Here is a 26206-nt window from a genome sequence, read left to right on the forward strand (position 1 = left end):
TTTTGAGCGCCTTCCGGGCCGTATACGCCCGCCACGGTACCCGGCTGACTAGTTTTGGGGTTTCATATAAGCAATATTCAAGAAACAAAGGCTATATTCAGCACACGCATACTAGTAGCACATGAAGATAAGAATAGTTTCTCTCAACTATGATATCAAAAACCATGAGATAGGAACTGAGACACAAAATGACAATTCTACGTTTGACTACACACTTGAGTAAACCTAGGGCGTACAATAGCTTCGTGATAGCGGGCAGTAGTTTGAGCGGGGAGTTGGGATCGTGGTTTTTGTTGCATATTGGTTGAAAGGCAGGGTTATCCAACACAAATCAAATAGACATTTGATAACCAGAACCAGTCCCAGTCTTACGAGACTGGGTGTCAACAGGGAATATTATGCAGGTTGGGCCCACACCAAGGTATTATTTTACTATACAAAACGCAACGTAACCAGATGTCCCTCCAAGTACAATTGCTTCTGCAGGAAACCTTAAGATCTTTCCTGATTTCTTTGCTTTAAGGCGCCAGGCATAATTAGTTCAAAACCATTAAGTGGCTCGACGCCCGAATATACACATCGTGGCTACAACACGAGTTCCTGTAAGCGCCCGAGAATCCCCTTACCAAAAGTATTTACCTACGACCGAACAGGTAAATTTCTGCGCAAATTCGAAGACCAAACAGTTTAGGGTTGATAATTTAAAAGAAAGAAGAAGATCTACAAGATTTGTGACTGTAATTTTGGGTTTCTTTCCATTGCATTAGGATTGCAAATATCTCCGGTTATCAAGGTGCCAAACTTGAATTTTGAGGCATAGGATGCTTGTGGCCCGAGGGCGGCACGTATCTCTCCGACGATGGTCATCCGACTACTCGTTTTACCTTTGCCGCTTTTATAAGAATGATACTGCCATGCAAGCCAGGAGGCGGTCAAATCTGCCGCTCCGAGTAGCTGGTCTTCAAGCCCGCATAAGGGAACGAGAATATGCGTCCCCCGGCGTAGAAGCCAAAATTTAAAGGAAGGCACACACTTAATATCTTGCCCCCGTGATATTAATTTCCATAAGCTCGGTAGAAATCACCCAAGCCCAAGTGAAGCCAAGGCTGGCCATTACCATAGGGTCTAAAGTATGTTCTCATTGGATCAGGTTACAGAGTTAGACTCGTAAATTCTTTCCCAGACTGGTAAAAAAAAAACGATATACTGGACTGGTATATAAATATATATAATGTTCGAAAAATACTTGTTAATTTACTGACATTATATTACCATTAGAGCAAACAGATCTGCAAAAAATTATACGTACAAGCTATGAATAGAAATACTTAAATCTGGAGAAGGCTCCCACATACAACATAGTGGTCATCTTGTCTGTACACGCGTAGATGGAACTGAATTTTAAATGCGGATTTTCTAACAGGATAATTATAAGTTACAAACACTATCAAAAGTCCTAAATAGAGGCAAACCATCTATAGCAAACCATTTACTCCTGAAATCAGATTGCATGCATGCCCATGCAGAAACAATCGTCATCAGCTTCGAGACTGGGAACCCTAGTACATGACTTCATTTCATTGTTAAATACGTATTTCAGGTACCGGAGTGACATTCAAAAAAGGATTACAGTTTCATGATCAGAATACCCACCTTAATTCCCCTAACATCGTCCCATTTCGTCTTAATGCTGCAGAAACATACTACGTAGAGCTTCTGACATCGCAAGATCGATTAACATGCGAGGCCACGTTTTCCTTGCAAGCGAAAACCACGAGGTTCGGAAACGTAATGTCGCCTTGCATAGAGCAAACACCATGCATTCCAGACCAGAATCTGAGACGCCAGGCAAACATTTCGCTATTGGCGCTCAGACGATATGCAAAGAAGCCAACGAGAGATCAACCGACATTCTCGAAACCCGCATGGGAGTGCGAATCGACCTCCTCGTTACAGCACGAATGTCTCTGGGAAGCCGTGTCGCTCATGTGATCCTCGGGGACCCCATACCAAAATCCTTCACCTCCTGGAAATGTGTTGTTACACCCGTGTTGTTGCACAAGCTGCTTGTGTGACGGTCGATCCCACCAGGATCTTTTGTGTTACGATCCAAAGCTTTAAAGCCGAAACTTTCACCCATTTTTAGCTATCTTAGCTATTTTTTTTTAAGTTGCTGCCGTTGGGCAAAAGTTTCCGAACCCGTAGTCTCGAGACCAGATCAATATCAATTATGGTCGCATGCATAGTATGCATGCGTTTACCTTGGAACAAGACGAGTGCTGGTTGGTATTCTCTACACATGGAGGCCATACTGGTACTACAGTGGGTTTAAGTTAATTGATGTAATGGAATCGAGTAAACCCTATATACGTATTTCGATGCCACCTAGTACCTACTAGTATAGCACACTGCTGCATATACTAACTGACCCGGACCAAAGACTCTGACAGAGCAATACCTCCGGAGCAGGACATAGCTACATAGATCTGCCACATATCCCCGTCTATGCTGTGGTATCGCCGATACAGATATGCAATCCTTATTTGTGCAACAGACTACATCTTTTGTCGCGTCTCTAGTTTCGAATCTCACATTCTCTGGACCATATGATGGTACGGACCTAACATCATCTTCGCTCATCACCTTCCCCACTAATGTCAGTCCACGTGATTCGGAATAAAGGCACCTACACCCAGATCCATCCCATCTACTCCGTACTAACTGCAGAATTGCGCGTTGTGCCGTGAACGGGCGTCGCTTGGTCGTCCCGATGCCGCTGCAAAGAAGTCCTTCAAGCACGCAGGGATCAACCGGGATGGCCCCCTAGGAGGCTGCATGATCGGGGGCCGGGGCACAGAGCGATGATCTGGGAGTTCTGCAGCTGTATTCATGGGTAATCCTGGTATCGGGTTCTGCCCGCGCGAGTCGTTCGCCAACTTTGGATTTTCTTCATCTGTTGAACCCTTAGGCTTTAGTTTGGATCCGTGCCTCGCCATGGCTGTGTCGATGGGGCAAAGGAAAGACAAATGACCTCAACCTGTGCTTAGAGGAGCGCTTTCCGCCGTTCTAGTTACTAGAAATTAATCCCGAGAGGTTATTTTAGGAAACTAGAGAGACCTACCGCCGGGTTCTGGCTGATACATTCCGTTTCAATTAACGGTTCTGCCCAGATTTCGATTATCTAGGCTTCCTTATATGGCGCTAGAGCTCTTCCTGCCCAGATCCAGAGATTTGGTCGTAGGCCAAGCTGGAGAATTTTTTTAAGCAGATTCATGGACTCGGGTAGAACATGACATCTTTGGCACCGTTTGACAGGCGCCTATGCTGGGAGCTGCCGGGCGCCTAGGTAGGGCAGAATTACAAAAAGGTTCTGATGCTCGCTTTGTTGCTTAGAATAGAAACAGCACCAAGATGTGGGGACTGCTGTGGGGGCTCGTACCTGAGGGTTCCCGGGAGAGCTCAAGGGGATCGTGAGCAGGGGAGCTGGTCATTTCCCCCGGATCGGATGAAAGTACTAGTACGCCGAGTACCATATCGCCAAGCCACCATAGCTATATAGCTCAGAAATTAGTAACAGCCTACTTAGCAAGTCCTTGCTCAATGGTAGTCTTCAAGCTATTAGCTAGACATTGTCTTTTTGCGAAGGACCTGGTGCCTCAAGTGGTCCAGCACTAGTGAACACCCAGCCTCCAGCTTCCGCTGAGGTTTTCGATCTCTACCACTCGATCACTTAGCAAGAATCGAATCTAGCACTGAGTGTGCCAGTAGTCCCATACGACAGATCACGCTTCCCTCACAGGTAGCTGAAAATGTGAAACTTCCTGTGAGAGACGGAATGGCCCGCTCTAAGGGATCTGAGCTCAATTGTCATAGGTAATAGAAACCTCCCGGAAAGACCTAAAAGACCGGATTAGACTCTAGCCAACTCTCATAGCTCTGGAGTGGGGCAATGAATTGCTGAGTTGTTCGTTCAGCCTATTTGATAGCTTACCTGCATGGTGATAACTTTTGGAGATTGCCAACGCACAGGTGCATAATGACGTGCGACCCGCTCCCGCTGTGAGGAATAGCATATTAAAAATTAAATAAGGAGGTGTAAAAAGTTTACTAGAACGTCATCCCAAGCACATCTAGGCTTGGATCGAGACACATTAATCGTTTCATTCTTCGAATTTTTATCCAAAGCGGTTTTCGGGCGGAGATTGGCGGGGAAGTTAGCGGTCGGCGAAATTGATCAATTGAGACAACCAAACGCAAAAATACAACATAACAGACTGAAAAAGAGGTTGGGCTTACCTGGATAAATGGGGAGTAAGGTGGGAATTTCAAACTGGTAAAAATTTGCGGTCGGGAGTCAAAGAACTATCGGCTGGCGCGCGCAAAACTGTACGTAGGAACTCTAAGAAACCGTGGGGAGAGTCTTTTTTAGACACATCTCGAACGGGCGAGGATGAATATTCGATCCGCTAACTTCCTCCAAAAGGGATCGTGTAGAGTGAATTTTAGGAAGCATCATGACGTTGAAGCTTCGGTTACCGACCCCTATAAATTGTCGAAGCGTGTGGTCCAAACGTATAAGAATCGGATGATAATGGCCTCAGATCGAACCGATTTGCTGATTTCGAGAATCAATAGCCTAGCCAGCTCCCAGGAGGCATGGATCAAATTGTACGTTTTGGAGGCAGTATTTGTCGGAGGGGACACTACCAAAAGCCTCTCGAGCCTCAAATTCGGATATATTCGGTGCCCATTGGCGATAGAAGGAAATGTATGGATGGATCATCGTCAAGCCTGGCAGGTTTTCGGGACAGTTTACAAGACCATCGGGACTGGGGGTCGGTCAGTGATGTGGGAGAAATGTCGACATTGTGGTTTAGATATTCAGACCTCAGCTGCTGAATCGAGTCGGGGGCGCTGCAGTTCGGTTTAGGGGGATGACTCGCTGGGGGGGCTCTCAAGGTCGAAGGATCCTATGATCATGAAAAGAGTCCAGAATACCTGACCAAGAGATTCCAGAAGCCGTGGCCAATACCATAACTAACCGGAAGCAAAGGCGAATTTCTAGAGACCCGAGGCCTAATATTGGCAATGGGGGCATTGGTTTTTTCTATAAGTGGGAGAGGAAGGAAGGAAGGAAACAGGATACGCACTGACTTAGACCAAATTCAAGATACATCGGCGTAAAACTTTCGAAACTGGTGGAACTGTGCGACGAAAATTCCACTATACCCCCGAGAATTTCGAAAGAGTACAGGTTAATTAGATTGAAGGATCTAAAGCCTCATATCGTGGAGATCCTGAGAACGTACATATTTTGAAAATAGGAGATTAGAACATCTAGAAATAGTATGATACGACTCTGAACTTGGACTGAGTGGCCTAGGGAGAAAAGTAAGTTCAAGACATGAGGGGCTAGGGAGGTAGACGTGTAGACGTATGAGCCGACCTCACTTCAAATTCGCTTCAACGTTTAGACAACTTGACAATCTATAACCAAAATTTACAACGTATAGTATGTTCTCAACCACAAAAGACCAGTGTCTTTCCATGAACTTCACCGATAGACCGTGCATGAAAACTGTTGCTTTGAACTGAACTACTTCGATCTCAATCATATCATCTCAAGGACCCCCGCATATGCAGTCGCTAGTGCAGTAATATTTAACCATGTGGAAGTTTCAATAGTTTACTTCGTAGTTTGTCCTATGAACCCCAGAGGCAAGGGTAGAGAGAATCAAATCAAAAGGGAAGTCATTCTAGCGTTTAGACCCGACCCATGAAGATGCTTGGAGGAAAACAAGGCAATCAAGCCACAGGAATACGGATTAAAAAGAAAGCTTTCTTGAAATGACCCGTATTCTTGGATGCATAAGTGGTGTTCTTGTGATGAAGATGATCGTACCATTTTTCCTTTCAATAGTGCATTGCATCTTGCAGAAGTGAAGTCCTCGCCGTTCTATTGGTAGCGTGGTAGAATGTTGCGTTGACCAGATGTTTCTCCGCTGGGGTTGGCTTATCACCAAGCACAGGCTGATTCTTAATAATACCTACCTCAAAGTTCCACATTGTATTTCCAGGAAGCGACTCCTAGACTATTGTATTTCTTTCTTTCTTTCTTTCTTTCTTTCTTTCTTCTTTCTTTTTTCGGTTAGGAGATGGAGTGGAAAAGAGTGCCGAAGTCGATCCAGAGAGCTCAGATATTTAGATATCCTCCCATTTTTGGGGATGCCCCAAGCTGGATACGACGGAGCCAATCTTTTGGGATCGTTTCAGTCCTTTTTGGCAACATGGTGATATACTTACAAGACAAGATAAATCAAATAGGTATTGAACTCAGTGTCAATGATTAAATCCCTCAGTTATTACTGAGATTATTCAACGTCTATTGGCTGGATTTTTTTAATTCGAACTATATTTCAGAATCCGACCGTATTAGACATCCAGACAAGGGGCCCGGAGGGGCACAGCGGAGTCCTCGAGTACGAAGTCTTAGATCTATAGAGGGATTCACAACTCCCATTGCGCAATCGACAGAGAAAAAATTCCTTTAGTTCGCTGAGATTTCTGAGGACGGAAACAATCGACTGGCTGCGAGGCCCGGTCAGCTCCTAAACCCGTGAACACCCTCAGGTTTTGAACATTTGAAAACCATGTGTCGGTCCTATAGAACGTCTACCCAATCATGATTTTTAGCAGCTACCACACCATGGTCACGGGACTTAAGGTCAGGGATGTCGTGCAGGACGCTAAAAACTTGGTATCTTGAGCTCTGTAGACTTCGCAAGATTCATTTTCCGTATAAACTTGTCGATGCAAGCCGTCAGATACAACCAAGCATGTGAATTATTGCCTCGTTCGAGAATGGTCCTTGGAAAGCTAAGATATCAAAAAAATAAAAACAAAAAACCCTAGCGAGTCCAAGTTTTGTACAAAATGTACAGGTACAAGTGGCCATATTTTCAAAGCTAATCCCTGAAATCGTTGAGCTTTTTTTCTAAAATCTCTTTTTGAATTTTCACAGTTATGACTGGTAACATTTGCAAATCCTGTGAGGCCTTCGCGTACTTCCGCTCTTGCCTTTGCATTCCCGTTTCACCCGCGAAGAGCCGGTTTTGATTGATTTCTTTCGCTATTACACAGCCGATTCAGCTGGCCCGGGATATGAGGGTTAGGGCGCAGTTTGAGGATGCTCGCATCTGACCTAGTTTGACAGCTCGAAATTCAAATTTCATTGCATTTGCGAGATGCGAAAGTCAATGAGCTCAGACACGGTTGCACAAGACTTCAAGCTGAAACCAGCCGACAGCAAGATCCGGTAGGCCTCATGGGCTTGGCATGCTGGAATGCTTCTGAGATGAGGTGACGCAACGGCACCCGGCGCTCCCACTAAAATTCCCGTCCTGAGAGCCGTCATGTGGAGTGCGCACTTGCAAGAAAAAGGTTACTAATTGCATGAAAGCTGCTCTTTTGATGTTTATATTTTATAGACGAATCGACCGAGGAGCTTGAGAAATTTCTGGCGGGTGGAGATCCATTTACCGAGTTCCCGTGCAAGACACAGTTTCTCGGTTCTGGGGACTCTCACGAACATCTAAGCTCATCAGGCTCGTCACGATGCACTCTGCATAATTCTTTGCAACCTCGCTCTCGGCCGCTTCGCTTCTAGACTATTGCGATTGGACAAACCCCCCTAATATCCTGGATGGAGTCCCAGAGTCCATATGCACCCTGAATCTCACCTGCCAGGAGATAATTTAAACCAAAAATTCCTGTTCCGTATCCGGTATTAATGCGCAACGTAAAATTTGCATTCGATATAGCTCTGGGATCACACTTTACAGTACGGACATTGGGCGAATGCTCGAATTCTTCATGGAGCTCTAGCTCATTGGTCTCGTAGCTGTTGTCTTTCATCCTTATTGACTTAATGCAGACACCCCATCAGACTAGTATTTCAGAGACAAGAGGGTCGTTTAAGCGGGACGGCAAGCCCACCGCACTGATGATCTGTGACTATGACCAGGTCTGCTTTAGTTTTCGTATCGAAACTAACATGGAATCGAAAAACTAATGGCCGTTGGGTCAGCCTGAGACAGACAAATAATAGCTGGGTCGCCTCGCTACACGAATATGAAAGATTGACCACTTCCGGACAACAATGGGGCTATGGAATGGCCACGAGATAACTTCCCAGTAATCGCACTGTCGGAGAATCCATAATATATGACACCAATGACAGTGCTATTTCTCCTACGGATATACAACCGAATTTGGATTTGACCGATATACAGATCGAAGCTGAACTAAGTCTAGATTCCACGGATCAGACCGATAGCCTCGAAGCTTCAAAAGGAATATTATTTGTGGCCCGTGCTATTGGTGGCCATAGGATCTATCATCCATCCGTTCTCGTCCATACAACTATAATTTTAACCTTGGTGCAGCTGAGATATATCGTTCGGGTCGTTCGTGGTCGGACTACGTGTAGCTTTGTTGTCCACCTCCTGGAATCTGAAGGGGTCTGGATCAAAATAATACTGACTATACGAGGGAGCTGACATTATCTTGGTATATCTGGCATGTTCGAACGTTCGTCGATCGAGACCGCCGGCTTGTTAATCGGTTATCGGAATGTGTAAAATATCCTTTAAATGATTTCAGAACGCTAGCATGACTTAAATTTTATGGGGCTGACAACCCTGACCTATCCGCTTTGAGGTAGATATATAAAAAAATTTGCATACTACGTCCACTGGCTATCATAAAGCTTGAACTTGTACCTGACAAGAATTCCGACGTAGTGACGAACTAGACATCAATAGTTGAAAACAGTTGGGTTTCGTAGACGCGGTAAGACCGCCATTTGCGGAGTTTCTTCTATTGTCTTGGACCCAATTAAAGATCAAAAGAGGCCACGCACGAAAGCAATTGTTGCTTTGTTGGAAGACTAGTCTAGCCCTTGAATTGGAACTATCAATGGTAATCGAGTTCGAGTTGTTGTTTCTTGTGAGTTGTCAGGAAGTATATATTCCTGAATCGACCTCGCCCAACGAAGCTGGACCTGAACACAGTTTAGTTCCCAATGTGTAAGCCAATGTATGCTGTTGTTACTATATGTATATACTCTTAGTCGCATATGTTAGTAAGTTTGATGTTAAGTTAGTTTTATCTAGTACCTTTGATATAATATCTGATTCAAGATACTCTGTTCAGTTTCCAACCTTTGAACTAATTATGTTATAGTTAATATTCGAACTACCTTAGTTGGCTGACTTATCTCTTGATATTCGAAGAGCAGGCCGCCGCAGCCGGCCGCAAATTTTATCAAAGTATTAGAGACTAGATTTCCGTGACAAACTTTAGGTATAACACTGATGCTATTGTTTCAAGTCATTCTGGCAGACCGTCCATGTGGGTATATCGGGAGAAGCCATATTCCTTGTGAAGTTCCTGCGTTAGTGAGATGTGTCAGGCCTCGCGGGTCTGTATACACCTTGAATATATTACTACCCGGCGACACCCGGATTCGTATTAGGAAAGAATGTCATATCAGGCCATTATAAAGATTATGGCTAGGCCCATAGTGCCAGCTCGGTATCCGCGACTTACTTGCTTGTGAAGGGATTGGATATTGATTGCTCGTTGTCAGAAAGTTTCAACGGGCTGAAGGCGAATGATTCTCACTGCAATCGTGGTTGGTCTGTCATGCAAATTATAATAAGGGACAATCAAGGCGAATGAGCAACTACAATCACACTAAGGCGAATTCATCACGGACTTATATCATATCAACCAGGGAGGATCAATTATTCGCCTCATACAATACAAGGTCATTTTAAAGATACGGGTATGAAAGAAGGGTATTAACGGAATTGCTATATGGACCCATTTACCATGTGGCCATGCAATGCATGCGTGGTAAAGGGCAAACAATTCGCATCTACGGTAGAGCCGTTTCATTTGACCTCAACCGGGCTGCCAAAAATGACACTTTAGGCCTTTTACTCGCGTGTGGAACTTCGCGAAGGCAAGCTTCGACAGTAGCCATGCGACGCCAACGGAGCCCCTGCATTCAGGTTGCAGAGGTACGAAGCGAATATTGATCCCAAAGCTTCCTTTCTCTGCACCAAATATTTGACCGGAGCTGGATTAAGGAAACACTTTTTAGATTCGGAAGTTCTCATACGAGCGAGTGTTAATTCTCTTGGACGCCCGAAGAGGGAGAGAGGGAAAAAAATAATTCAAAAAGAAACATTTTTGAGCGTCAAGGATTCATCGATCGTTTTTTTTTTTTTTTTTTTTTTTTTTTTTCGATCAAGATGGCCGGTAGCCAAAAATAACTTTTTCCGTCCTCTGATTATCGTAAATTTGAAAGATGCAATGGCGTTCTACTCCGTAAGTGCAGGGTCGAAGAGCAATCCCGCCCGCACATAACCTTCTTTTTGGTTCATTTGCTTTTCCTCACGAGCCTAAATACCGGCCTTTTTCGAGCTCACCTTAAGTAAGGGGAGGTAAAAAGAAAAAGAGAAGGTCAGCTCAAGGAAGAAGCAAAGGATATCTAAGGCCACGGAGTTCATCGTGACCCGAAGGTCTCACTTTGTGCTTTTTCCATAAACTGTGCAGAGTTGGACAGAAATTTCGCACTTGCACTTGACCCTTGTGCACGTGGGGAGGGTGAGAGATGGCGACCTGTTCTCGTTCCTCCTCTTCCTCCACAAGCCGTCGCTCTCTTTTCTTTGGACAAGGCTCCAAGCCTGGGGTGGGCTCCCCATGTCGAATAGTAGAAGGGAACGACGAGGTCCACCCATGCCCAATAGTAAACCCTTGTCTAGCTCGCAAGGGCTGCAGCAACCAATCAAAGGCTGCATGAACCTCGTCTGTTTTTTTGAATTCTCTCAGGAAAACACAATTTCTTTTTATTCGCATCTGCGAGCCTGCAGATGCATGTTTGGTTGAACTGATAGGAGGGACTGGCTCAAAAGTTAAGATAAAGTATCTGGGCTTGTACCCATCGGGATAAATGGACTAGGGTGGTCTGTGGGGCATTTGGTGCATCCATGTAGGCGCGTACCAAATATAAGTACACTGGCAGGACCGGCATGCTTTCATGCAAGCTCCGGGCGCCAAAAGGTCTCTTTTCTCAAGAATAGCAGGAAAGTCGAGCAGGAAAGCAGAAGGGACTTACATAGCACACATACAACAGTTCTTCATACCACACCGCAGCGCACGCTACCTACTTTCGAGCACCATCCCTCCATAACAGTACAGTCTTGCCAGCACACGCAACCGGTCTAAAAGGACCTGACTTAGGACTTACTATACTTGACAGACGGCCGACCCAAGATACGGTTGTTACTAAGAATAACCACGATAGATCCAATATCCACCTCCAAAAAAGAAGTCCGCAAAAAGAATCTGTTCTATAATTTAGTCTTTTGACAGGGGGAAAAAGAAAGAAAGCTTCTATCTTTCGACAAGAACTTGCCTGCACTTACCTTTCGAGTCAGCCTCTTGATAATCTGGTATGTCTCCGCTCCAACCTTTATAACTTATATGCTCCCCATACAGCCTCTACCCATTCTGCTTTTCATCCCCAATTGCTATTCCCTATCGTACCAACTTCAATTCTACAGGACGACGTTGACGCTCTGCCCTGTTTCCATTTCCCTTGTTTCTATTTTATATAATAGTCCTAGTATATCGTGTTGCTTTAGTCGCCCGCCTATTACAACGGCGCCTGCTCTGATCTTAGATTCTTCAACCACTTGTTTGGTTCTAATAATTTTTTTTTCTTTCTTTATTCGTCTGATACCTTTTGAGTCTAAAGACTTACCACCTTCCTTTGATCAAAGATACTTTTCATTACTCCAGAGGTAGTCGTGTAGAGTTGAAGAGCAAGTAGCTTGACGCCTTCCTTCAACCTTCATAACCCCTCTCGTCGCTTAACCTTCCTTTCAGGATGCAGCCAAAGGCCCCAAAGACAGCTTCAAAGACCCACAAGAGGTCAAGGACTGGTAAGTCCCTTCGCCCATGATTAATATCAATTAGATATCAAATACCTTTTACTATCGTGGGTTCATACTAATATCCCCTCCCCCCCGCAAAGGCTGCTTCACATGTCGCCTTCGCAGGAAGAAGTGTGACGAAGGAAAGCCTGTATGCAGAGCATGCAAGCACTTAGGATTAAGTTGCGACTACAAGAGACCCTCCTGGTGGGGAAACGTCGAACACAGACGACGACAGAAAGAAGTCATCAAGCTGCAAATTAAGAAAACAAAAGTGACCGAGAAGGCAGCAAACAATGCTATGGCATCAATGAGCGTGACAGCATATCCGTCTTCGGTGTCCCAGTCCACATTGCCTACTCCGGAATACTACTTTGATGGCATGGTCCGACCTGTACGATCTCACTCTGTCGACTCTGGATATTCGTTAGAATACGACTACGAACAACAGGACCAAAGCTTCGATAAGATGCAGATGGCCCACCCGACACAGGTAAACTTCGTCGAGACATACGACTCTTCTGGCTACTCCTACAATCCTGCTTACCAGAACATCCTCGAGAACAAGTCTCAGTCGTACTTGAACACAATGCCGACCATGGATAGAAGGGAAAGCATGGCTTCATTCTGCAGCACACAAAGAAAGGATTCGAACTACAGCACAATCAGCAACACTATTCTTCCTTCAATGCCAGCGGAAATATATCCAGCAACCGATCTTCCAACTCCTCCATTACACCCGGCTGTTATTCTTCCATCGCAAAATGTGACTCCTGGCGAGGACATTGTTGACTTCAACTTCGTTGATTTCAATAGTTGTCCAGAGTCCGTGCCAATCAACCATGTTGTCGATGATGACCAGGACCAACAGCTTCTCAACCACTTTGTGATCAATGTTCTCCCAATGATCTTCCCAATCCTCGATTTGAATGTTCCATACTCACAGAGCAACTTCATTTGCCCCGCCCTGGGCTCCAACCCAGCATATTTGCACTCCTGCCTGGCAGTCGCTGCGATGCACATCAAAGCCACCGAGCAAAACATTGACACCTCGGCTGTTGATGAGGATATCATGAGACACAGAAAATCTACAGTTGAAAGGCTATGCGAGGCCATGAACCTTAACGTCGACCCTGTACAGCCATTGGAAGCGATCCTGAGCGTTATCGCACTGAGGGCATTCGTTGCCTCGGTTCACGATAACTTGCCAGATGTCCCATGGCACCAACATTTCGAAGCCGCGATAACCATGATCCAGCAGATGGGTCTCACCTCCCAATTCCAGGAACTCACTTCAACCTCCACCAGCGCCTCCTTCAACATGACTCTAGCAGCCTGGATTGATATCCTAGGTTCAACAATGCAGGGCCAATTCCCAGCCTTCGCCCACGAGTACTGCCAAAACTTCAAGGAAGGAAAGAGTGCCGGCTTCAAGGAGTTGATGGGCTGCGATGACAAGGTCATGTATTTGATCTCCGAGATCACATGTCTTGAGTATCACAAGCTCTTCGAGAACCTCCCCGACGCAACGCTTTTGGAGCATATTACATCCTTGAGTGCTTCTATCACTTCGACCGAAACCGAGTTCGATCCTATTGCCGCCGCCCAAAACGGCCCAATGGACCCGAACATCCTTTCTGGTCTCATTACTGCCGCTTACAGATACGCTGCCAGAATCTATCTCACTACCCTCGTCCCTGCTTATCAGGGAGTTCCTTTCAATCACAATGTTCCAGCCGTCATCGAACTTGTCGATAAGCTCACTACTGTACTTGAGCTTATCCCAACTGGCGAAGATGGGTTTGATCGTTCCCTTTCTTGGGTCTACCTCATTGGAGGATCCGTTGCTACACCTGGATCAGCCTTCCGTACCTTGTTGCAAACCCGCTTCGGATCTCTTCCTCAGGAACATCGATTCGGGAGCTTTTCTGACATGTACGAGTTGGTTAATCTCGTCTGGAGAGAAGCCGATGCCGCAGGTACTTATGTCCCATGGCGAAACGTCATGAACGCAAACAGCTGGGATCTTCTCCTTCTCTAAACACTACAAATCACCGACCTTCTTATTCTTGTATATATTACTTTTACCATATACCCGTTTTTGCACCTAATTTTTGTTTCCTTGCAGGAGTTTTGCATTTTTCTTTCTATTCAGGGTTGGCCGTTGTGCTTTCGATACTCTGTATAACGGAATACCTCCTCAACCTCCGTCTACTCACATGCGCTGAGCGCTCTTCACGACTCGAGGGCGCGCAGTTTATCAATTTCTTTCCTTGTTCTTTTCGCTAAACTATTTGACGAATTCCCTTTCTGTTAACCATCCATACGTGTTTCCTTCTCTCTCAAAACCCCTCTTATCGCTTCCCGCTTTCTGCAAACTGTAATACCCACTGAATACCCTCACGGAGTTTTTCTTCATTTTCTTCCCTTGTACTTTTTTCCTATCTCCAATTGGGTTTCTAATTTTCCTTGGGACTTCGGCGGACGGGGGGAAAAAAATCATCTTGGGAAATAATTACATTCGTTCATCGCATAAATTTTTTTGTTTGAGCAGATCATAGCGGCAGGGCTCATTTCTTTTATCGAGCCACATTTTCATTTTAGCCTTTCCTTTCGGGCTTCTACATTAGAGACTGGAGAAATTTATCTGATAAGCGGAGTTTCTTTTCTCTCAACTATTTTATACATTTTTACAGCCTTGGAATTTAGTTAATCAAAAAAGTTATTAAAATATATTGGTTCCAAAAAAACAAGTAAAAAGGAATAGTAATGAGTAAACAGCATTCGGCAGCTAGCATCATCTAGGTTATCGTGAGACTTTCCATTCTCGATTTTTCTGCTACGGTCCCTGATCAAGGCTTGTTCCTGATTTTTCCCAAGGCCCTGTCTGATATTGTCCAACTGTTATTGAGTGACTTTTTTTTGCCCCTCAGCCATCCCCGGTCAGGACATGGCCAAGGTCCCACCGTCTTGAGAGCTCCAAGTTAAAATATATTACGAAAATGGCGTCTTTGCCAGCCGAAGTCGATCCAGCCCGCTCCCTCCTAGCAAGGTAATGCTTAAGGGTTTGCCATGGTTTACGGAATACCAAGTGGTGCCTGGCATAAAGTTGCACAAGACAATTCAATAATAATCGTGCGCGTTCGAAGTCTCGAAAACACGGTGTGGTAGCTTTGGAAATACGTCTGACAACAGGTTGGACAAAGTTAGCTTACATGCCCAAGTTTCCCGTTGACAGTATACACGGAGATGCATGAATTTGTGACAATTGAAATAGGCATCGTGCATGCATGTCGGAGTTGATTTTCCCCGAACTGTCGACCCTGAATGAACGCTCGGGAACCGAGGCGGCGTGGGAGACTTAGGCTGATGGGTTTGTCAACAAAAAAACCCCACACTCTTTCATCCTTGTTTTTGCAGCTTAGCTTCGTCCCGACTTTGGGATATCTATTCGGCCAGTTGAAACATGTGGAGATGATTACAACTTGCAACCCAAGGTTCTTTGTAAATGCGTAAAGATATGGGGCCATAGCCTGAGGCGCTATAAGTATTGATACCTACAAAGACATCTTGCCTGTTTTATTCCGCGCTTTCCCTTCTGAACAATAGCCTATGCTACAGTAATGGATTTCCTATAGAACTAAGCCATGGTCATGACCGCTCCGAGTCGGAGATACCTACGAACCGGTCTCGCCATTTATTTTCCGGTCATCGCAGAAAGAAAAAACAAAATTTTTAAAAAAAGATTCCGAATATCCGAATAGCATCGACTTCGCCAAAATAAGGACGTCTTTGCGAATGGACTTTCATTTCCGTTGGGATAGGGTTGATGGGAGAGTCTAATCGAAGAAAGCTTGAAGCCAGAAAGCCACAACAACGTAACCAACTTGGTTTGCAACTCCAACTGCAGACGACCTGCAGAGACCGTTCTTGGATTCCCAAAAGGCTCCACCACACCATGCACTCTTATTTGGAAATTTACGAATCGGAATAGCCACAGGGTCATCCGCGGAGAACCCATGCATTTGCAGGACATCTTTTTGGGGTTCTGAAAATCCTGACCCTGTATGAAGTACAGTGTAAAATCTACTCTTCACAAGCTACACAAACTCTAAGGCAAGGGGTCGGATGCTAGCACTTTTGGGGACCAGAGAATCATTATTCCAGGGTAGTACTTTTCTTGGGGGATATCTTTATTCTATGTAGTGCAAGAGTTTGGGGCGAAATGTTTGAATTCCCATTGCATTAACGTCTCAGAAACGTAACCCACAAGATGACAATTAAATTCACAATAGATCGAGATCCGCATGTTGCAAATGTTAACTCAACGGTTATGTTAGGGCTGTTCTATGTTAGTTTTGGGGGGTTATGTTCGTCAATACATTAAGTGGAATCCAAGTATTCCAACTGCCGTTAACCTCATTCCTTTCGTGAATAACGTGCGTCATCGAAGAAGTTCTATGCAGTTTTTCTATCCCTTCTAGTTGGAATATAATGCTTCTAGATTGGATACACGGCAAACTCCTGCCCGAGAAAGACGGCAGAGACATCAGGGTAATAAGAACATGATTGTATTACCGGTATTCGCAACCGAATCGCGGATCTATAGGCCTGCAAGGTATCTCGGAATGCTTAACTCGACTCTGATGACACTACCTCAGTCAACTAGCTTGCATACCGAAAAGATTTTTTTTTTTTCTCTCGCAATTTCTTCCTAAACCACGGTTGGTCGCAGACGGCGTGGGGCCATGTGTGGGTTTATGTTTCTTGGTTTCAATAAAAAGACGGTTAGATCACCTGGCCTCGTGTTCATTGAATTCCAGTTGGTCCTACTTGTGCACCCAGCAGTTCCAGGGGATTGGTATTCCCAGGTTTTGGATGCAACGTCAGAGCATGTGCATATTTCGTGGGGTTCTCTTTGCATATTGATTCCCAGTATATAAGACGACCTGTTTTTGTTTTGTTCATGATTACCCACTTCTTAAAGCTTAAAGGTTAACTATTTTTGCCAATTGAAGCCGTACTTTATATTAATACTGCATCAACTATAGACTTAAACAAGGGGTGGTTCTATAGTACTATCGTCGATATCAAACTCGGCCACAGCTGGTGGACATGGTTCACCATGTAATAATAAGACGGACCATGTAAAAAGAAGGTGCATTGACAAAACAAGAAAACCCCGCATAGAAACAGGTGCAAAGTTCCTCCTAAAATGTTGTCATGGGTGTATCTGATAATCATTCAATAAATATAAAATCGTGGGGTTGCTAACTTATCCGTGATATTCCCAAATAGGTGCGTCAATGGCCGGGTCTGGAATGTGTATAGCTTGAGCCGTGTCTCTTGTCTAACAGGCTACTGCGAACCATTCTATCCTTTCCAATTCACCGTTCGAATTAGTCTATTTGCGCTCAAATAACACAACTGGCAGCTGTGAATTCGTGAAAGGTGTGTTCATTCTTGTGGGCTGAGACATAACAATTCGGTAGAGCCCTTTTTTTTTTTCTCAAAGTAAATTCAAGACCCGTTTCTCGCTAGTGGGGCGGGCGCGGGAGCGGGACAGCTGCAAAAGTTTTCCGATGCTTAAATAGGAAAATGATTACCATGTTTCGTCTCTTCGAACAGCCTTTATGAGTTTACTTCTCCGAATACGGTGAATGCACGGTTCAGAACGTGATTTGTACCACCAAACCGACATACTCTTAGGAAAGAGAAAAGAGAATGAAGGAAAAGAAAAAGAAAAAGATCATAACTTTTCCTCCGTATAATCAATTTTAAATTGCTTCGAACTGGCTGAAGGGGATAGGAACGCGGCTTGTGTCAAGATTCAAGCTAGTGTCGCTGATCCGCACTGTCATCGGAAGAATTAATTCAGCCGCAGTAATGATTTACAAGTCTCGATGCAGCGCAGTGCACAAGGCGTGTGAAGTTGAGCTAGTAATCACGGGCGCTCGGGCACCTGGACCCATACACAGTACACCCACAACCGAGAAGATTATCCTGCTTGGAATGATACGGTTTCTGCTGAACTATCTCATGCCCCCATGGCTATAAAAATTGCAAGTTCGACTACTGTGCCGTTAGTGCGCAGAATCAATCGTGAAGGGATCTCCGATAAACTTTTGAATTTTCACACTTAGGTGCAACTTCATCGACGTTTTTGGTGAAAGTTCGTTCTGCGGCTCGGAGCGAGGTTTCCTAGCCCGAGCTCTAATAAACCCACCGGCCTCAGCCGTGAACAACGGACTTGCCGAAGAGCGGGCCTTTCCTTTCCCCCTTCTTTGCAGCGATATTGCAATTTCGGTTAGCTGAGAGGGTTCGTAATCTTGATGGCGAATTCCTCCCGCTGCGGAGCCAAGGTCAACGTTCTTATCCGGCTGGCATCCCCACTCTTTATGCGAATCTCTGATTTTCGGCTCAAGCAATTGCAGCGCCGCAACATGGGTTTGCCAATCACGGGCGAGACTGTTCCCACTTTAACGAAAAATTGTGCAGATAAGGTTATTCTCTTTGTCACGCTTTGTCGATGGTCTCCATCTTCGATACCCATCTTGCGCAGGTAGCTACACCAGGAAAGGAAGTATCAGCCCACCTTCTACCAACTACTTAGCCGTCTAAACGAGACATGATTGAGAGGACATTTCCCTGTAAGCGGCGTAAATACTGTCTTCCCCCAGCGAGAATCCTTGACTTTTGTCGATTATAATCATCCACCTGCAGCAAAAAAACAGAATTCTCGCCACACCTTAGGCATCTTTGCCATATGCAATGTCAGTGAGTGTAGTGCAAATGCCTAGCATCAGATCATGAAAAGGTTCCGTCGCTTGGTCTACTGTATGGTTGTAGCGAAGCATTCGCGAAAGGGTCAGAATTGAGTTCTTTCAGCCAAGAAATGACTTTGAGGGCGCACAGGGCGCAGGGATCTGGCATCCATTGTGCCGCTTTACCCGCAGAAGGTTCCTGAATTCGAACCTTCTAACCGACGGTCGGGAAGCCCTGATAGAACGTGGAGATGCTTCGATACTCGACAGGCATCGCAGTCGCGGCCTAATGATTTCAACCGGATAGAGTGACGCCGACGCATAAAATTATAATGTCAGTCTTGGGATCAATATCGAGGGTTTAAGGTACATATAGATATCTCAGCTGTCAAACCCAGGTTTTAACAACGTGTGGCGGATATGTTACAACGGCCGCTTATACTCTTGCTCAGATGAATCATGAACGCACGGCAGATAATTAGTATTCCGAATCAACTTGTCGCACAGATCACGTTTCTTCTAAAGTGGGTAATTTCCTATCATCTTCTATAGCTCTCCGAACAATCGCCATATTCATTGCATTTCGCGAGATTTTGTATTGCTTTATAATACAAACGGGTATAATATCAAAAGACTTGCAACTGAAATGTTCGGTTGCCTTAAAGCGCCATTGGCTGGTACAAATCCATTCCGACTCCGAACGACCCTCATGATTTTTTTTGACTCAGTTTCACACTGTTTCCCCGCTGTTGATATCCCACAACATCCCGAATTGCAAACAAAAGAGCGAAGCAAGAATTGACAAAAGAAGAAATTTACTTAATAAAAAAGAAACTGTCTCGTGACATGATGATGCCCAGCCCGGATTTAAGTCTTGCCATCGGAAAACTCCCCGGAGCTCGTATTCCATCATCACACGGTAATCCACCAAAGCACATTTTGTCACATCCTTTTTGCCTTATCCCATTCCACCCCGCAAGTTTGCAATGGGCGGTCACTCCGTACTCTAGACTCAGGAAAACTCCTTGAAATGCCAAATGATTGAACCATCACTTGTCACTACTGTTGCTAACAACCCTGTTGATGCAACTTTGCGGTGATATTGATGTTTAGTCTGCATTCGGGTTTGCTGCCGCCTTATGCGCCGTGCTCCGGCAATTTCACCCGCAGCAAGCCCATTATAGGCATCCTCTTCATCGTCGTCGTCATTGTCGCCTTCGTAGCCATCACCGACTTCCGCCGGTGAGAGTAAGTTTAGTTTGTCAAAGAATAGAGGTTCTAACCGGTCATCATCGCTTTTGACCGCGGTCTTTTCTCCGGATAAGACACAATTCACGGCCGATAATGCTGGTGAAGGAGGTGGGTTGGTTGGAATAGTGGTTGCTTCTTCTTCATGATCGAAGTCTAGGCTCGTATCCGTTGCGGTGTAATCAATTGACCCGCCGCGAGAACGTGGGGTGAGTGGTTCGCGAAGGCGAGGGATGGAGTGATCAAGGCATCGCAGGAGGAGTTTCTTGTATGGGTCCGCTGTTGAAGTTACACGAGGTCAGCAACTGAGCTGAGACATCTGGGGATGGCATATATCCCCACTCACATGATTAAAAACATCTGTGATATGTATGCATATGGGCTGTATATGCAACGCTTTGGGGAGCATGACTTACTTTCCCATGAAGAGCCAAATAATTCCAACTGACTGATCCTTCGAAGGTCAGTTTGGTCTGGAAAGTCGAGCTCCTTCGCAAGATCCTCGCAAAGGCATTTGTAGAAATCGCTATCAAATGTGTCGTAAATACATCTAGGATCGTTTCTTACGTCCTCAGATAACATGCCGTATGATAGATCATTCGGACTTGAATCAATGCAGATGGCCATCTTTAAAATCCCAAGCAGGCTCGAGACAGAAACAGATGTTGATGCTACTGAAATATTACTGGCAGTATTGGAAAATTGGGTCGAGTTTAAGTGAATATCTTTCTCTCTCGATATGGCAGTATTTTGTGAATATCGATAATAGAAGAATCGGCGTAAGGGTATGATATGTTGTATAGAAGGATATTTGAAAGACAAGTAACTGCGCGAGATCAAATCATAAAATAAATAAACTATGAAAACGCCTTTGAAGCCTCGCAGCTATCCTGAAACTCTATAAAAGACTGAAACGAGAGAAACCTGTACGAACACGTATACGTGCACAGCTGTAGAACAGGCTGAATGGGCGATATCAAAAGCGGATGCGAGGATCTATATATCTTGAAGTATAACATAGCTCGAGTGACAGCGTCCGTAGTAAGAGTTTCAACGAATGACAGACGCCCATCATGATCCCTGGGATTTGCCATGGTCAACTGCCATTATTGTCGTCCTTTACAAGAAAACTTCCGTGCTTATTCGAGCTCTCCAAGCCGCTTACGATAGACTCTGTGCTGTATTCATCACACCACAAACTCTTTTTTCTTCGCTTCAAGAAAAGACCCATATTACCTTTTTTTGATCAAGGTTATCCACTTGTGGCGAAATTCCAGTTCATAGATTATTGTTATCCCGCATCAGAAATTTTATCGGAGCGGTGATAGGGACCCTGAACCAGGTCCGACCAGTCAGTTGTTTCAGCGCTTATCGAGTGGTGTGTCTCCTTTACCAAGGACGTGGATCTGCCGTGTTGTGATCTTTATCAAGTGGAGGAGTTCCACTGCCACCGCTTTTCATAGCGTGGGGATTAATATTCGAGCGAGTGCAAGCAAATTCCAAAAAATGGATGGGTAAGATTGAAATAATTTCTTGGTCTTGTGGGGTGTCCAGGAGCCCACCTTCATCAAGCTATTGGCGAGGCCCGTCGGCCATTGATACGATTCGACGCATTTGTGTGCCGCATGAATTTCAGCGGGATGCATCGATGTAGTTTAGTATGGTAGCTCGTACAGGTACTATACTTGGCCGGCGCACTCGGGCTTATCGATTCGACGCGAACAGCGACGGTGGTTGCAACTAAAAAAAAACGATTGCGACAAGGAATTTATCAAATTGTGGTGTTTACTTAATTTATGTCAGCTCAGGATTCATTATCTTGCTAGTTCATTTTCAGCCCGAAGTGTCTACGTAGACGTCTTGACGGGAGCTCTAGTGCCCAAATTTGTCAATATAGGCATAGTTACACTAAAAAATTAATTTAGAAAAATCTGATTCGTAGCTGATCCTAAAAAAACACTCTCGTGTAAATGCGTTATGCATGTCTGAGGGCCTGGAGCTAAATATTCAACATAGCATGATTTTTTCAACTAGAACCGGAACTGCAGTCTCATGCCAGGGACTGTATAACAAGATCGAAGCTCAGCTACATATCTGCATGCGCGATATTTATCATAGGCTCGTCAATGATAGGGTACCCTCGCCATCTGGGGAAAGAGCATGCACACATGATAGATTTATAATTTCAAGATAATCGAGACGGCCTGAGACATGTCCAAAAAGAGTCCTTCGGCACATAGGCGATTGGATAAGCGAGGCCAATGGAATTGGTTATTATAGGTATAAAATTTAATTTCATGGATGTGTGCACACCATTGGGAATGTTTCATATACTATATCAATTTCTAATTCGATATTAATCACTCTAGAAGTGATACATATTTGTGATATCAGACTTCTAGAGGTGTAAATATAACGTTAAAGGTGCCAGTTAAGTCAGAGTGTATCCTATTCTTATGAAAGTGAGCTCCACATACCAACATGATTATAAGCTCACACGGAATGATATTCGAGGACTAGACCTCCCATCACTAAACTTTAGCATCCTTAGGTCTTTGAAGCCCTCCATATTAATATCAAAGCTAGATTCGAGTCCGTGCGCATGCGTGCTCGAGCATGACCCGCTTCAGCTGTCAGATAGATGTCGATAATGCTATGGAACTAGCATAGTGCACCATGAAAGCGGGCTCATTAGCCATTGGATCACAAAAATATTTATTATGTAAATACTTACACTAATACTGAGTCCTAAAGTATAGTTAGTCATTAGGTAGTTTTTGCATCTTAACATGATATCATTCTGATTACGACGAGTGCTTGCGTCGATGCCGCACGCGCACCATGCTATCTAAGTAGTCCACGGGACGGGACGAGCGACCCTTCTCCGGCTTGGAGCGTCACTAATCCTGGGGACCCGGACGCTTCATCAAGCTGAATTTGAGCGCTCTACCGCATGTCTTCGACGTCATGATCGCAGGATGCATCAATGTATCGATGCTCAAGCGCTGGTAGTACTGATCTGGATACCTATATCCCCTCTATGATTGGGGGTGCCGCTCATCCAATGATAATCTCGTTGGAGAAGAAGTATCGATACTATTAACGTGCCTTAGGATGGATCATAAGGAGTTATACATTTTTTCTTTCATAGATAATATCCTGCCAAAGATTTTAAAAGTGCCAAAAGGGCTGCCAGGACCGCTACTTCTGCGACACAATTGTTGCATTTTGAGATGTGTTGTGTTGTCTACCAAGATGTTTGTCATGCTTCCGCATTGCTTCTTTCGGCGGCGCTCTTCAATGCTTCTCAACAACCTCAACGACGTCCCTCTCTTTGAGCTCGTGACATAGCTCCCGACATCATCGCCAACTTCATCGGACCATCCAAGCCATAAGCCCTAGATTTTACGGCTTCCGATTAACATATAGACACGTATACGAAGCGCACGCTCTAATAGAATCCCCATTATATAAAGGGGACCGGTTCACAGACCTATTCCTTCTTCCTTCAGCTTTACCATTCCTTGGACCGAATAGACCGTCGTTATCAAGATTCTTTCAGCTCTGCATCTACAGGGCATGCAAAGCATGGCCCTAACATTCCACCCTAAATCGTTGAACAAAATGTCAGTCTACGTTAGGACTCTTACGGTCAACGACATCGACAAGATAATCGAGTTGGAGAATGCTTGTTTCCCTGAAGCAGAGAGAGCCACACTGGCTAAGGTATGCTATAATTGGGTCTTCAAGGGAAAATTTTTTTTCGTTGGAAACCCTGCTAATGTTTATTTGCGATTAGTTCCGTTACCGATTGAATGTCTGGTAGGTTTTCTTGAGACGATTGATTGAATTCATGGTTAGGAGAAATCGGGCACTGACATGGTGTTATGATAGCGGGGAACTTTCGCACGGATTATTCACACTATCAAAGCCCCACCCTGATACGCCGAAGGGCGTATCTGATTTCCAACCGAAGGAGGTCCTGATTGCAATGATATCGGCTACCAAGACTACCTCTCCTGTTATTACGGAGGCTTCGATGCGGATCCCTCATGACCTTCTTGAGAAGTATGGAGCGGAGAAACCTACGGTGACTCTGCCCGTTGCGCAACCACCCCAGACCCCGGAGTCTCAGAACACCCCACCTACCAGCTCCACAGAACCAGCCGCCGACTCACAAGCATCTTCGACAACAACATCTTCTGAGGCTGCGAAGAAACCCGTGCAGGAATCCGTACCGGCCGTAGAAGGCCATGTTGAACATGGAGAGACCGTCTGTATCCATTCTCTCTGTGTTGATCCTACATACCGAAACAATGGATACTCCCAGGTTCTTCTGAAGGACTTCTGCCAAAGAATGAAGGATGCAGGTCTCTCGAAGAGGATCGCTTTGATCTGCCGCAAGGAAACAACCGGTGTTTATACCAAGAGCCAGTTGTTCAGGTACAGAGGCGGTAGCAATGTTACGCACGGCGGGGTTAGCTGGGTAGACATGGTATATGAATACACGACTCCTCCTAAGGGCCGGGGCTCCGCAGTAAGGGCCTAGGATACCCAAAGCAGAACCATCGGTTATCGAGCTAGTCAGGCTAAGAACCCTTCCGTCTCACGAGGCCGAACCGAAGAAGCTGAAAGGGGGCCCAGGCCACTGTTTGGGACAACAATTGGAGCTTTGGCACAAACCCACCCGTTCGCGTCTATTTTGAGTAGTTATAGGTCCGAGCTTGACGAGGGCGGCCAAATTGAAATCCCCAATCTTGATTTCGATGAAGACTGAGATTGTTGGTCTCTTGCCCTCTTTTTGTATCCATTTTTTCTTTCAGCTCTTAGTTTTTCTTCTTTTTTTTTTTATAACCTTTACCACTGTTACGACTATGTGCATGAGGCGTTTTGTATTGATTCGTTTACTGTCATTTCCTGTTGTTTGATGCTTCCCAATTTACATCTGGTATTGCATCATGATATATCGAATAAACTAGGAGCGGGCTTGGTTACCATACTGCTCTTGTCTCCTCCAGCAAGCCCCAGTGGGGTACCCCGATAGTCTCTCCTTTCATTAGTGAATTTCTGGATTTGAAAACGATTGGTAAGCATAAGTTGTAGATGATTTTTGCTTCCCAGTCTTGACAGATATACACAAAGTTGCTTAGCTTGTCAGACCGGATGCCGACCACTGCTGACTCTTCTCCTAAATTCTGACTTTGCTTTGGGAATTGATTGTAATTTCAATTGAACCATCTAAAGGGTATTTCAACTATTCTCCGCTATGCGACCTGCTATCGAGAACCCAAGACTACCATACTGAGGGATCTCTATACCTTAGTATCGTTTAATAGGGATATATCAACAAATATTCCAGGCGTCTGTCGGAGTCCGATGAGTTTTGTATCAGCCTAACATCTCTGTTCTAGACTATCCCAAGTCTCCGTTACCCTCAAGCTTCTAGATAGCCGACACCTCTCCATATTCATATTGCGTTATATCGTTCTCGTAAAAACCAGGTAATCATTTATCTGCCGAAATGTACAATACTAATGATTTAACCGTCTTGTTAGCATACGAAAGCTTCTACAAGCCCTCTACACCCCCGCGCCCTCAACCAGGGTGGAAGTCAAGAGTTTTTCTTACCATTATTCCCTCTGATAAACACATCACCGTACCGATTCTTTCGTTCACCGTTGACATATTCCTCCGTATTCTCAAGCGCGATATTCATATACCCATCTACTGACTGAAGTTCACCTGTTTACCCCCCAGCCACCATCAGCATCCCTAATGTCCTATCCGGGAAAAACGCCTGCTCTCGTATTTTGATTTGGGAGGGGGGAGAATTGAATCTCTAACCTTTGTATTCAACCCCGGAGTTGAGCTTGACAGTGATCGGAGCGCCATGGATTTCGGATAGGAAAGAGGACGGGTCCTTCGACGAAGATGTCGGAGCGGCTTCACCGGGTGCGTCTGCCATTGTTGATTATTGTGTATCTGATGGAAGGAGGGAGGGAGGGAGGAGGGGTGGTGAAGCCTGCGATGTGGGATGTCGATACTGTTTGTTTGGGGGGAGGGTTAGTGGGAGAGGAAAGTGACGCGATAAGGATTGAGAGCTTTAAAGCTCAAGGTGCTGGAAACTTTGGTGTAACCATTGAGGGGCAAAAGAACACGCTGACAACACAACTGAGCTGGTCTTGGTTT

General features: G+C 45.0%; 6 protein-coding genes across 6 annotated transcripts; 3 read left to right on the forward strand and 3 right to left on the reverse strand.

Annotated features, from left to right (window-relative positions):
• Positions 1–1739: 1739 nt before the first annotated feature.
• AOL_s00076g43 (uncharacterized protein) lies at positions 1740–2075 on the forward strand (the record flags this gene model as incomplete). Its single annotated transcript, XM_011122596.1, has 1 exon — positions 1740–2075. One exon carries the CDS (start codon positions 1740–1742, stop codon positions 2073–2075), a length of 336 nt encoding a protein of 111 aa, XP_011120898.1.
• A 642-nt stretch (positions 2076–2717) lies between these two features.
• On the reverse strand, positions 2718–2996 carry AOL_s00076g44 (uncharacterized protein; the record flags this gene model as incomplete). Its single annotated transcript, XM_011122597.1, has 1 exon — positions 2718–2996. One exon carries the CDS (start codon positions 2994–2996, stop codon positions 2718–2720), a length of 279 nt encoding a protein of 92 aa, XP_011120899.1.
• Positions 2997–11959: 8963 nt separating this feature from the next.
• On the forward strand, positions 11960–14046 carry AOL_s00076g45 (uncharacterized protein; the record flags this gene model as incomplete). The annotated part of the gene is made up of 2 exons (XM_011122598.1): positions 11960–12014; positions 12107–14046. 2 exons carry the CDS (start codon positions 11960–11962, stop codon positions 14044–14046), a joined length of 1995 nt encoding a protein of 664 aa, XP_011120900.1.
• A 5735-nt stretch (positions 14047–19781) lies between these two features.
• AOL_s00076g46 (uncharacterized protein) lies at positions 19782–20644 on the reverse strand (the record flags this gene model as incomplete). Its single annotated transcript, XM_011122599.1, has 2 exons — positions 19782–20296; positions 20434–20644. The coding sequence occupies 2 exons, from the start codon at positions 20642–20644 to the stop codon at positions 19782–19784; spliced, it is 726 nt and encodes a 241-aa protein (XP_011120901.1).
• A 2997-nt stretch (positions 20645–23641) lies between these two features.
• On the forward strand, positions 23642–24794 carry AOL_s00076g47 (uncharacterized protein; the record flags this gene model as incomplete). The annotated part of the gene is made up of 4 exons (XM_011122600.1): positions 23642–23743; positions 23817–23839; positions 23912–24554; positions 24606–24794. The coding sequence occupies 4 exons, from the start codon at positions 23642–23644 to the stop codon at positions 24792–24794; spliced, it is 957 nt and encodes a 318-aa protein (XP_011120902.1).
• Positions 24795–25522: 728 nt separating this feature from the next.
• On the reverse strand, positions 25523–25982 carry AOL_s00076g48 (uncharacterized protein; the record flags this gene model as incomplete). Its single annotated transcript, XM_011122601.1, has 3 exons — positions 25523–25548; positions 25646–25759; positions 25862–25982. 3 exons carry the CDS (start codon positions 25980–25982, stop codon positions 25523–25525), a joined length of 261 nt encoding a protein of 86 aa, XP_011120903.1.
• Between the last annotated feature and the right edge of the window lie 224 nt (positions 25983–26206).

The sequence above is a fragment of the Orbilia oligospora genome, assembly GCF_000225545.1.
Source record: "Orbilia oligospora ATCC 24927 unplaced genomic scaffold scaffold00076, whole genome shotgun sequence".
Lineage (NCBI taxonomy): Eukaryota > Fungi > Ascomycota > Orbiliomycetes > Orbiliales > Orbiliaceae > Orbilia > Orbilia oligospora.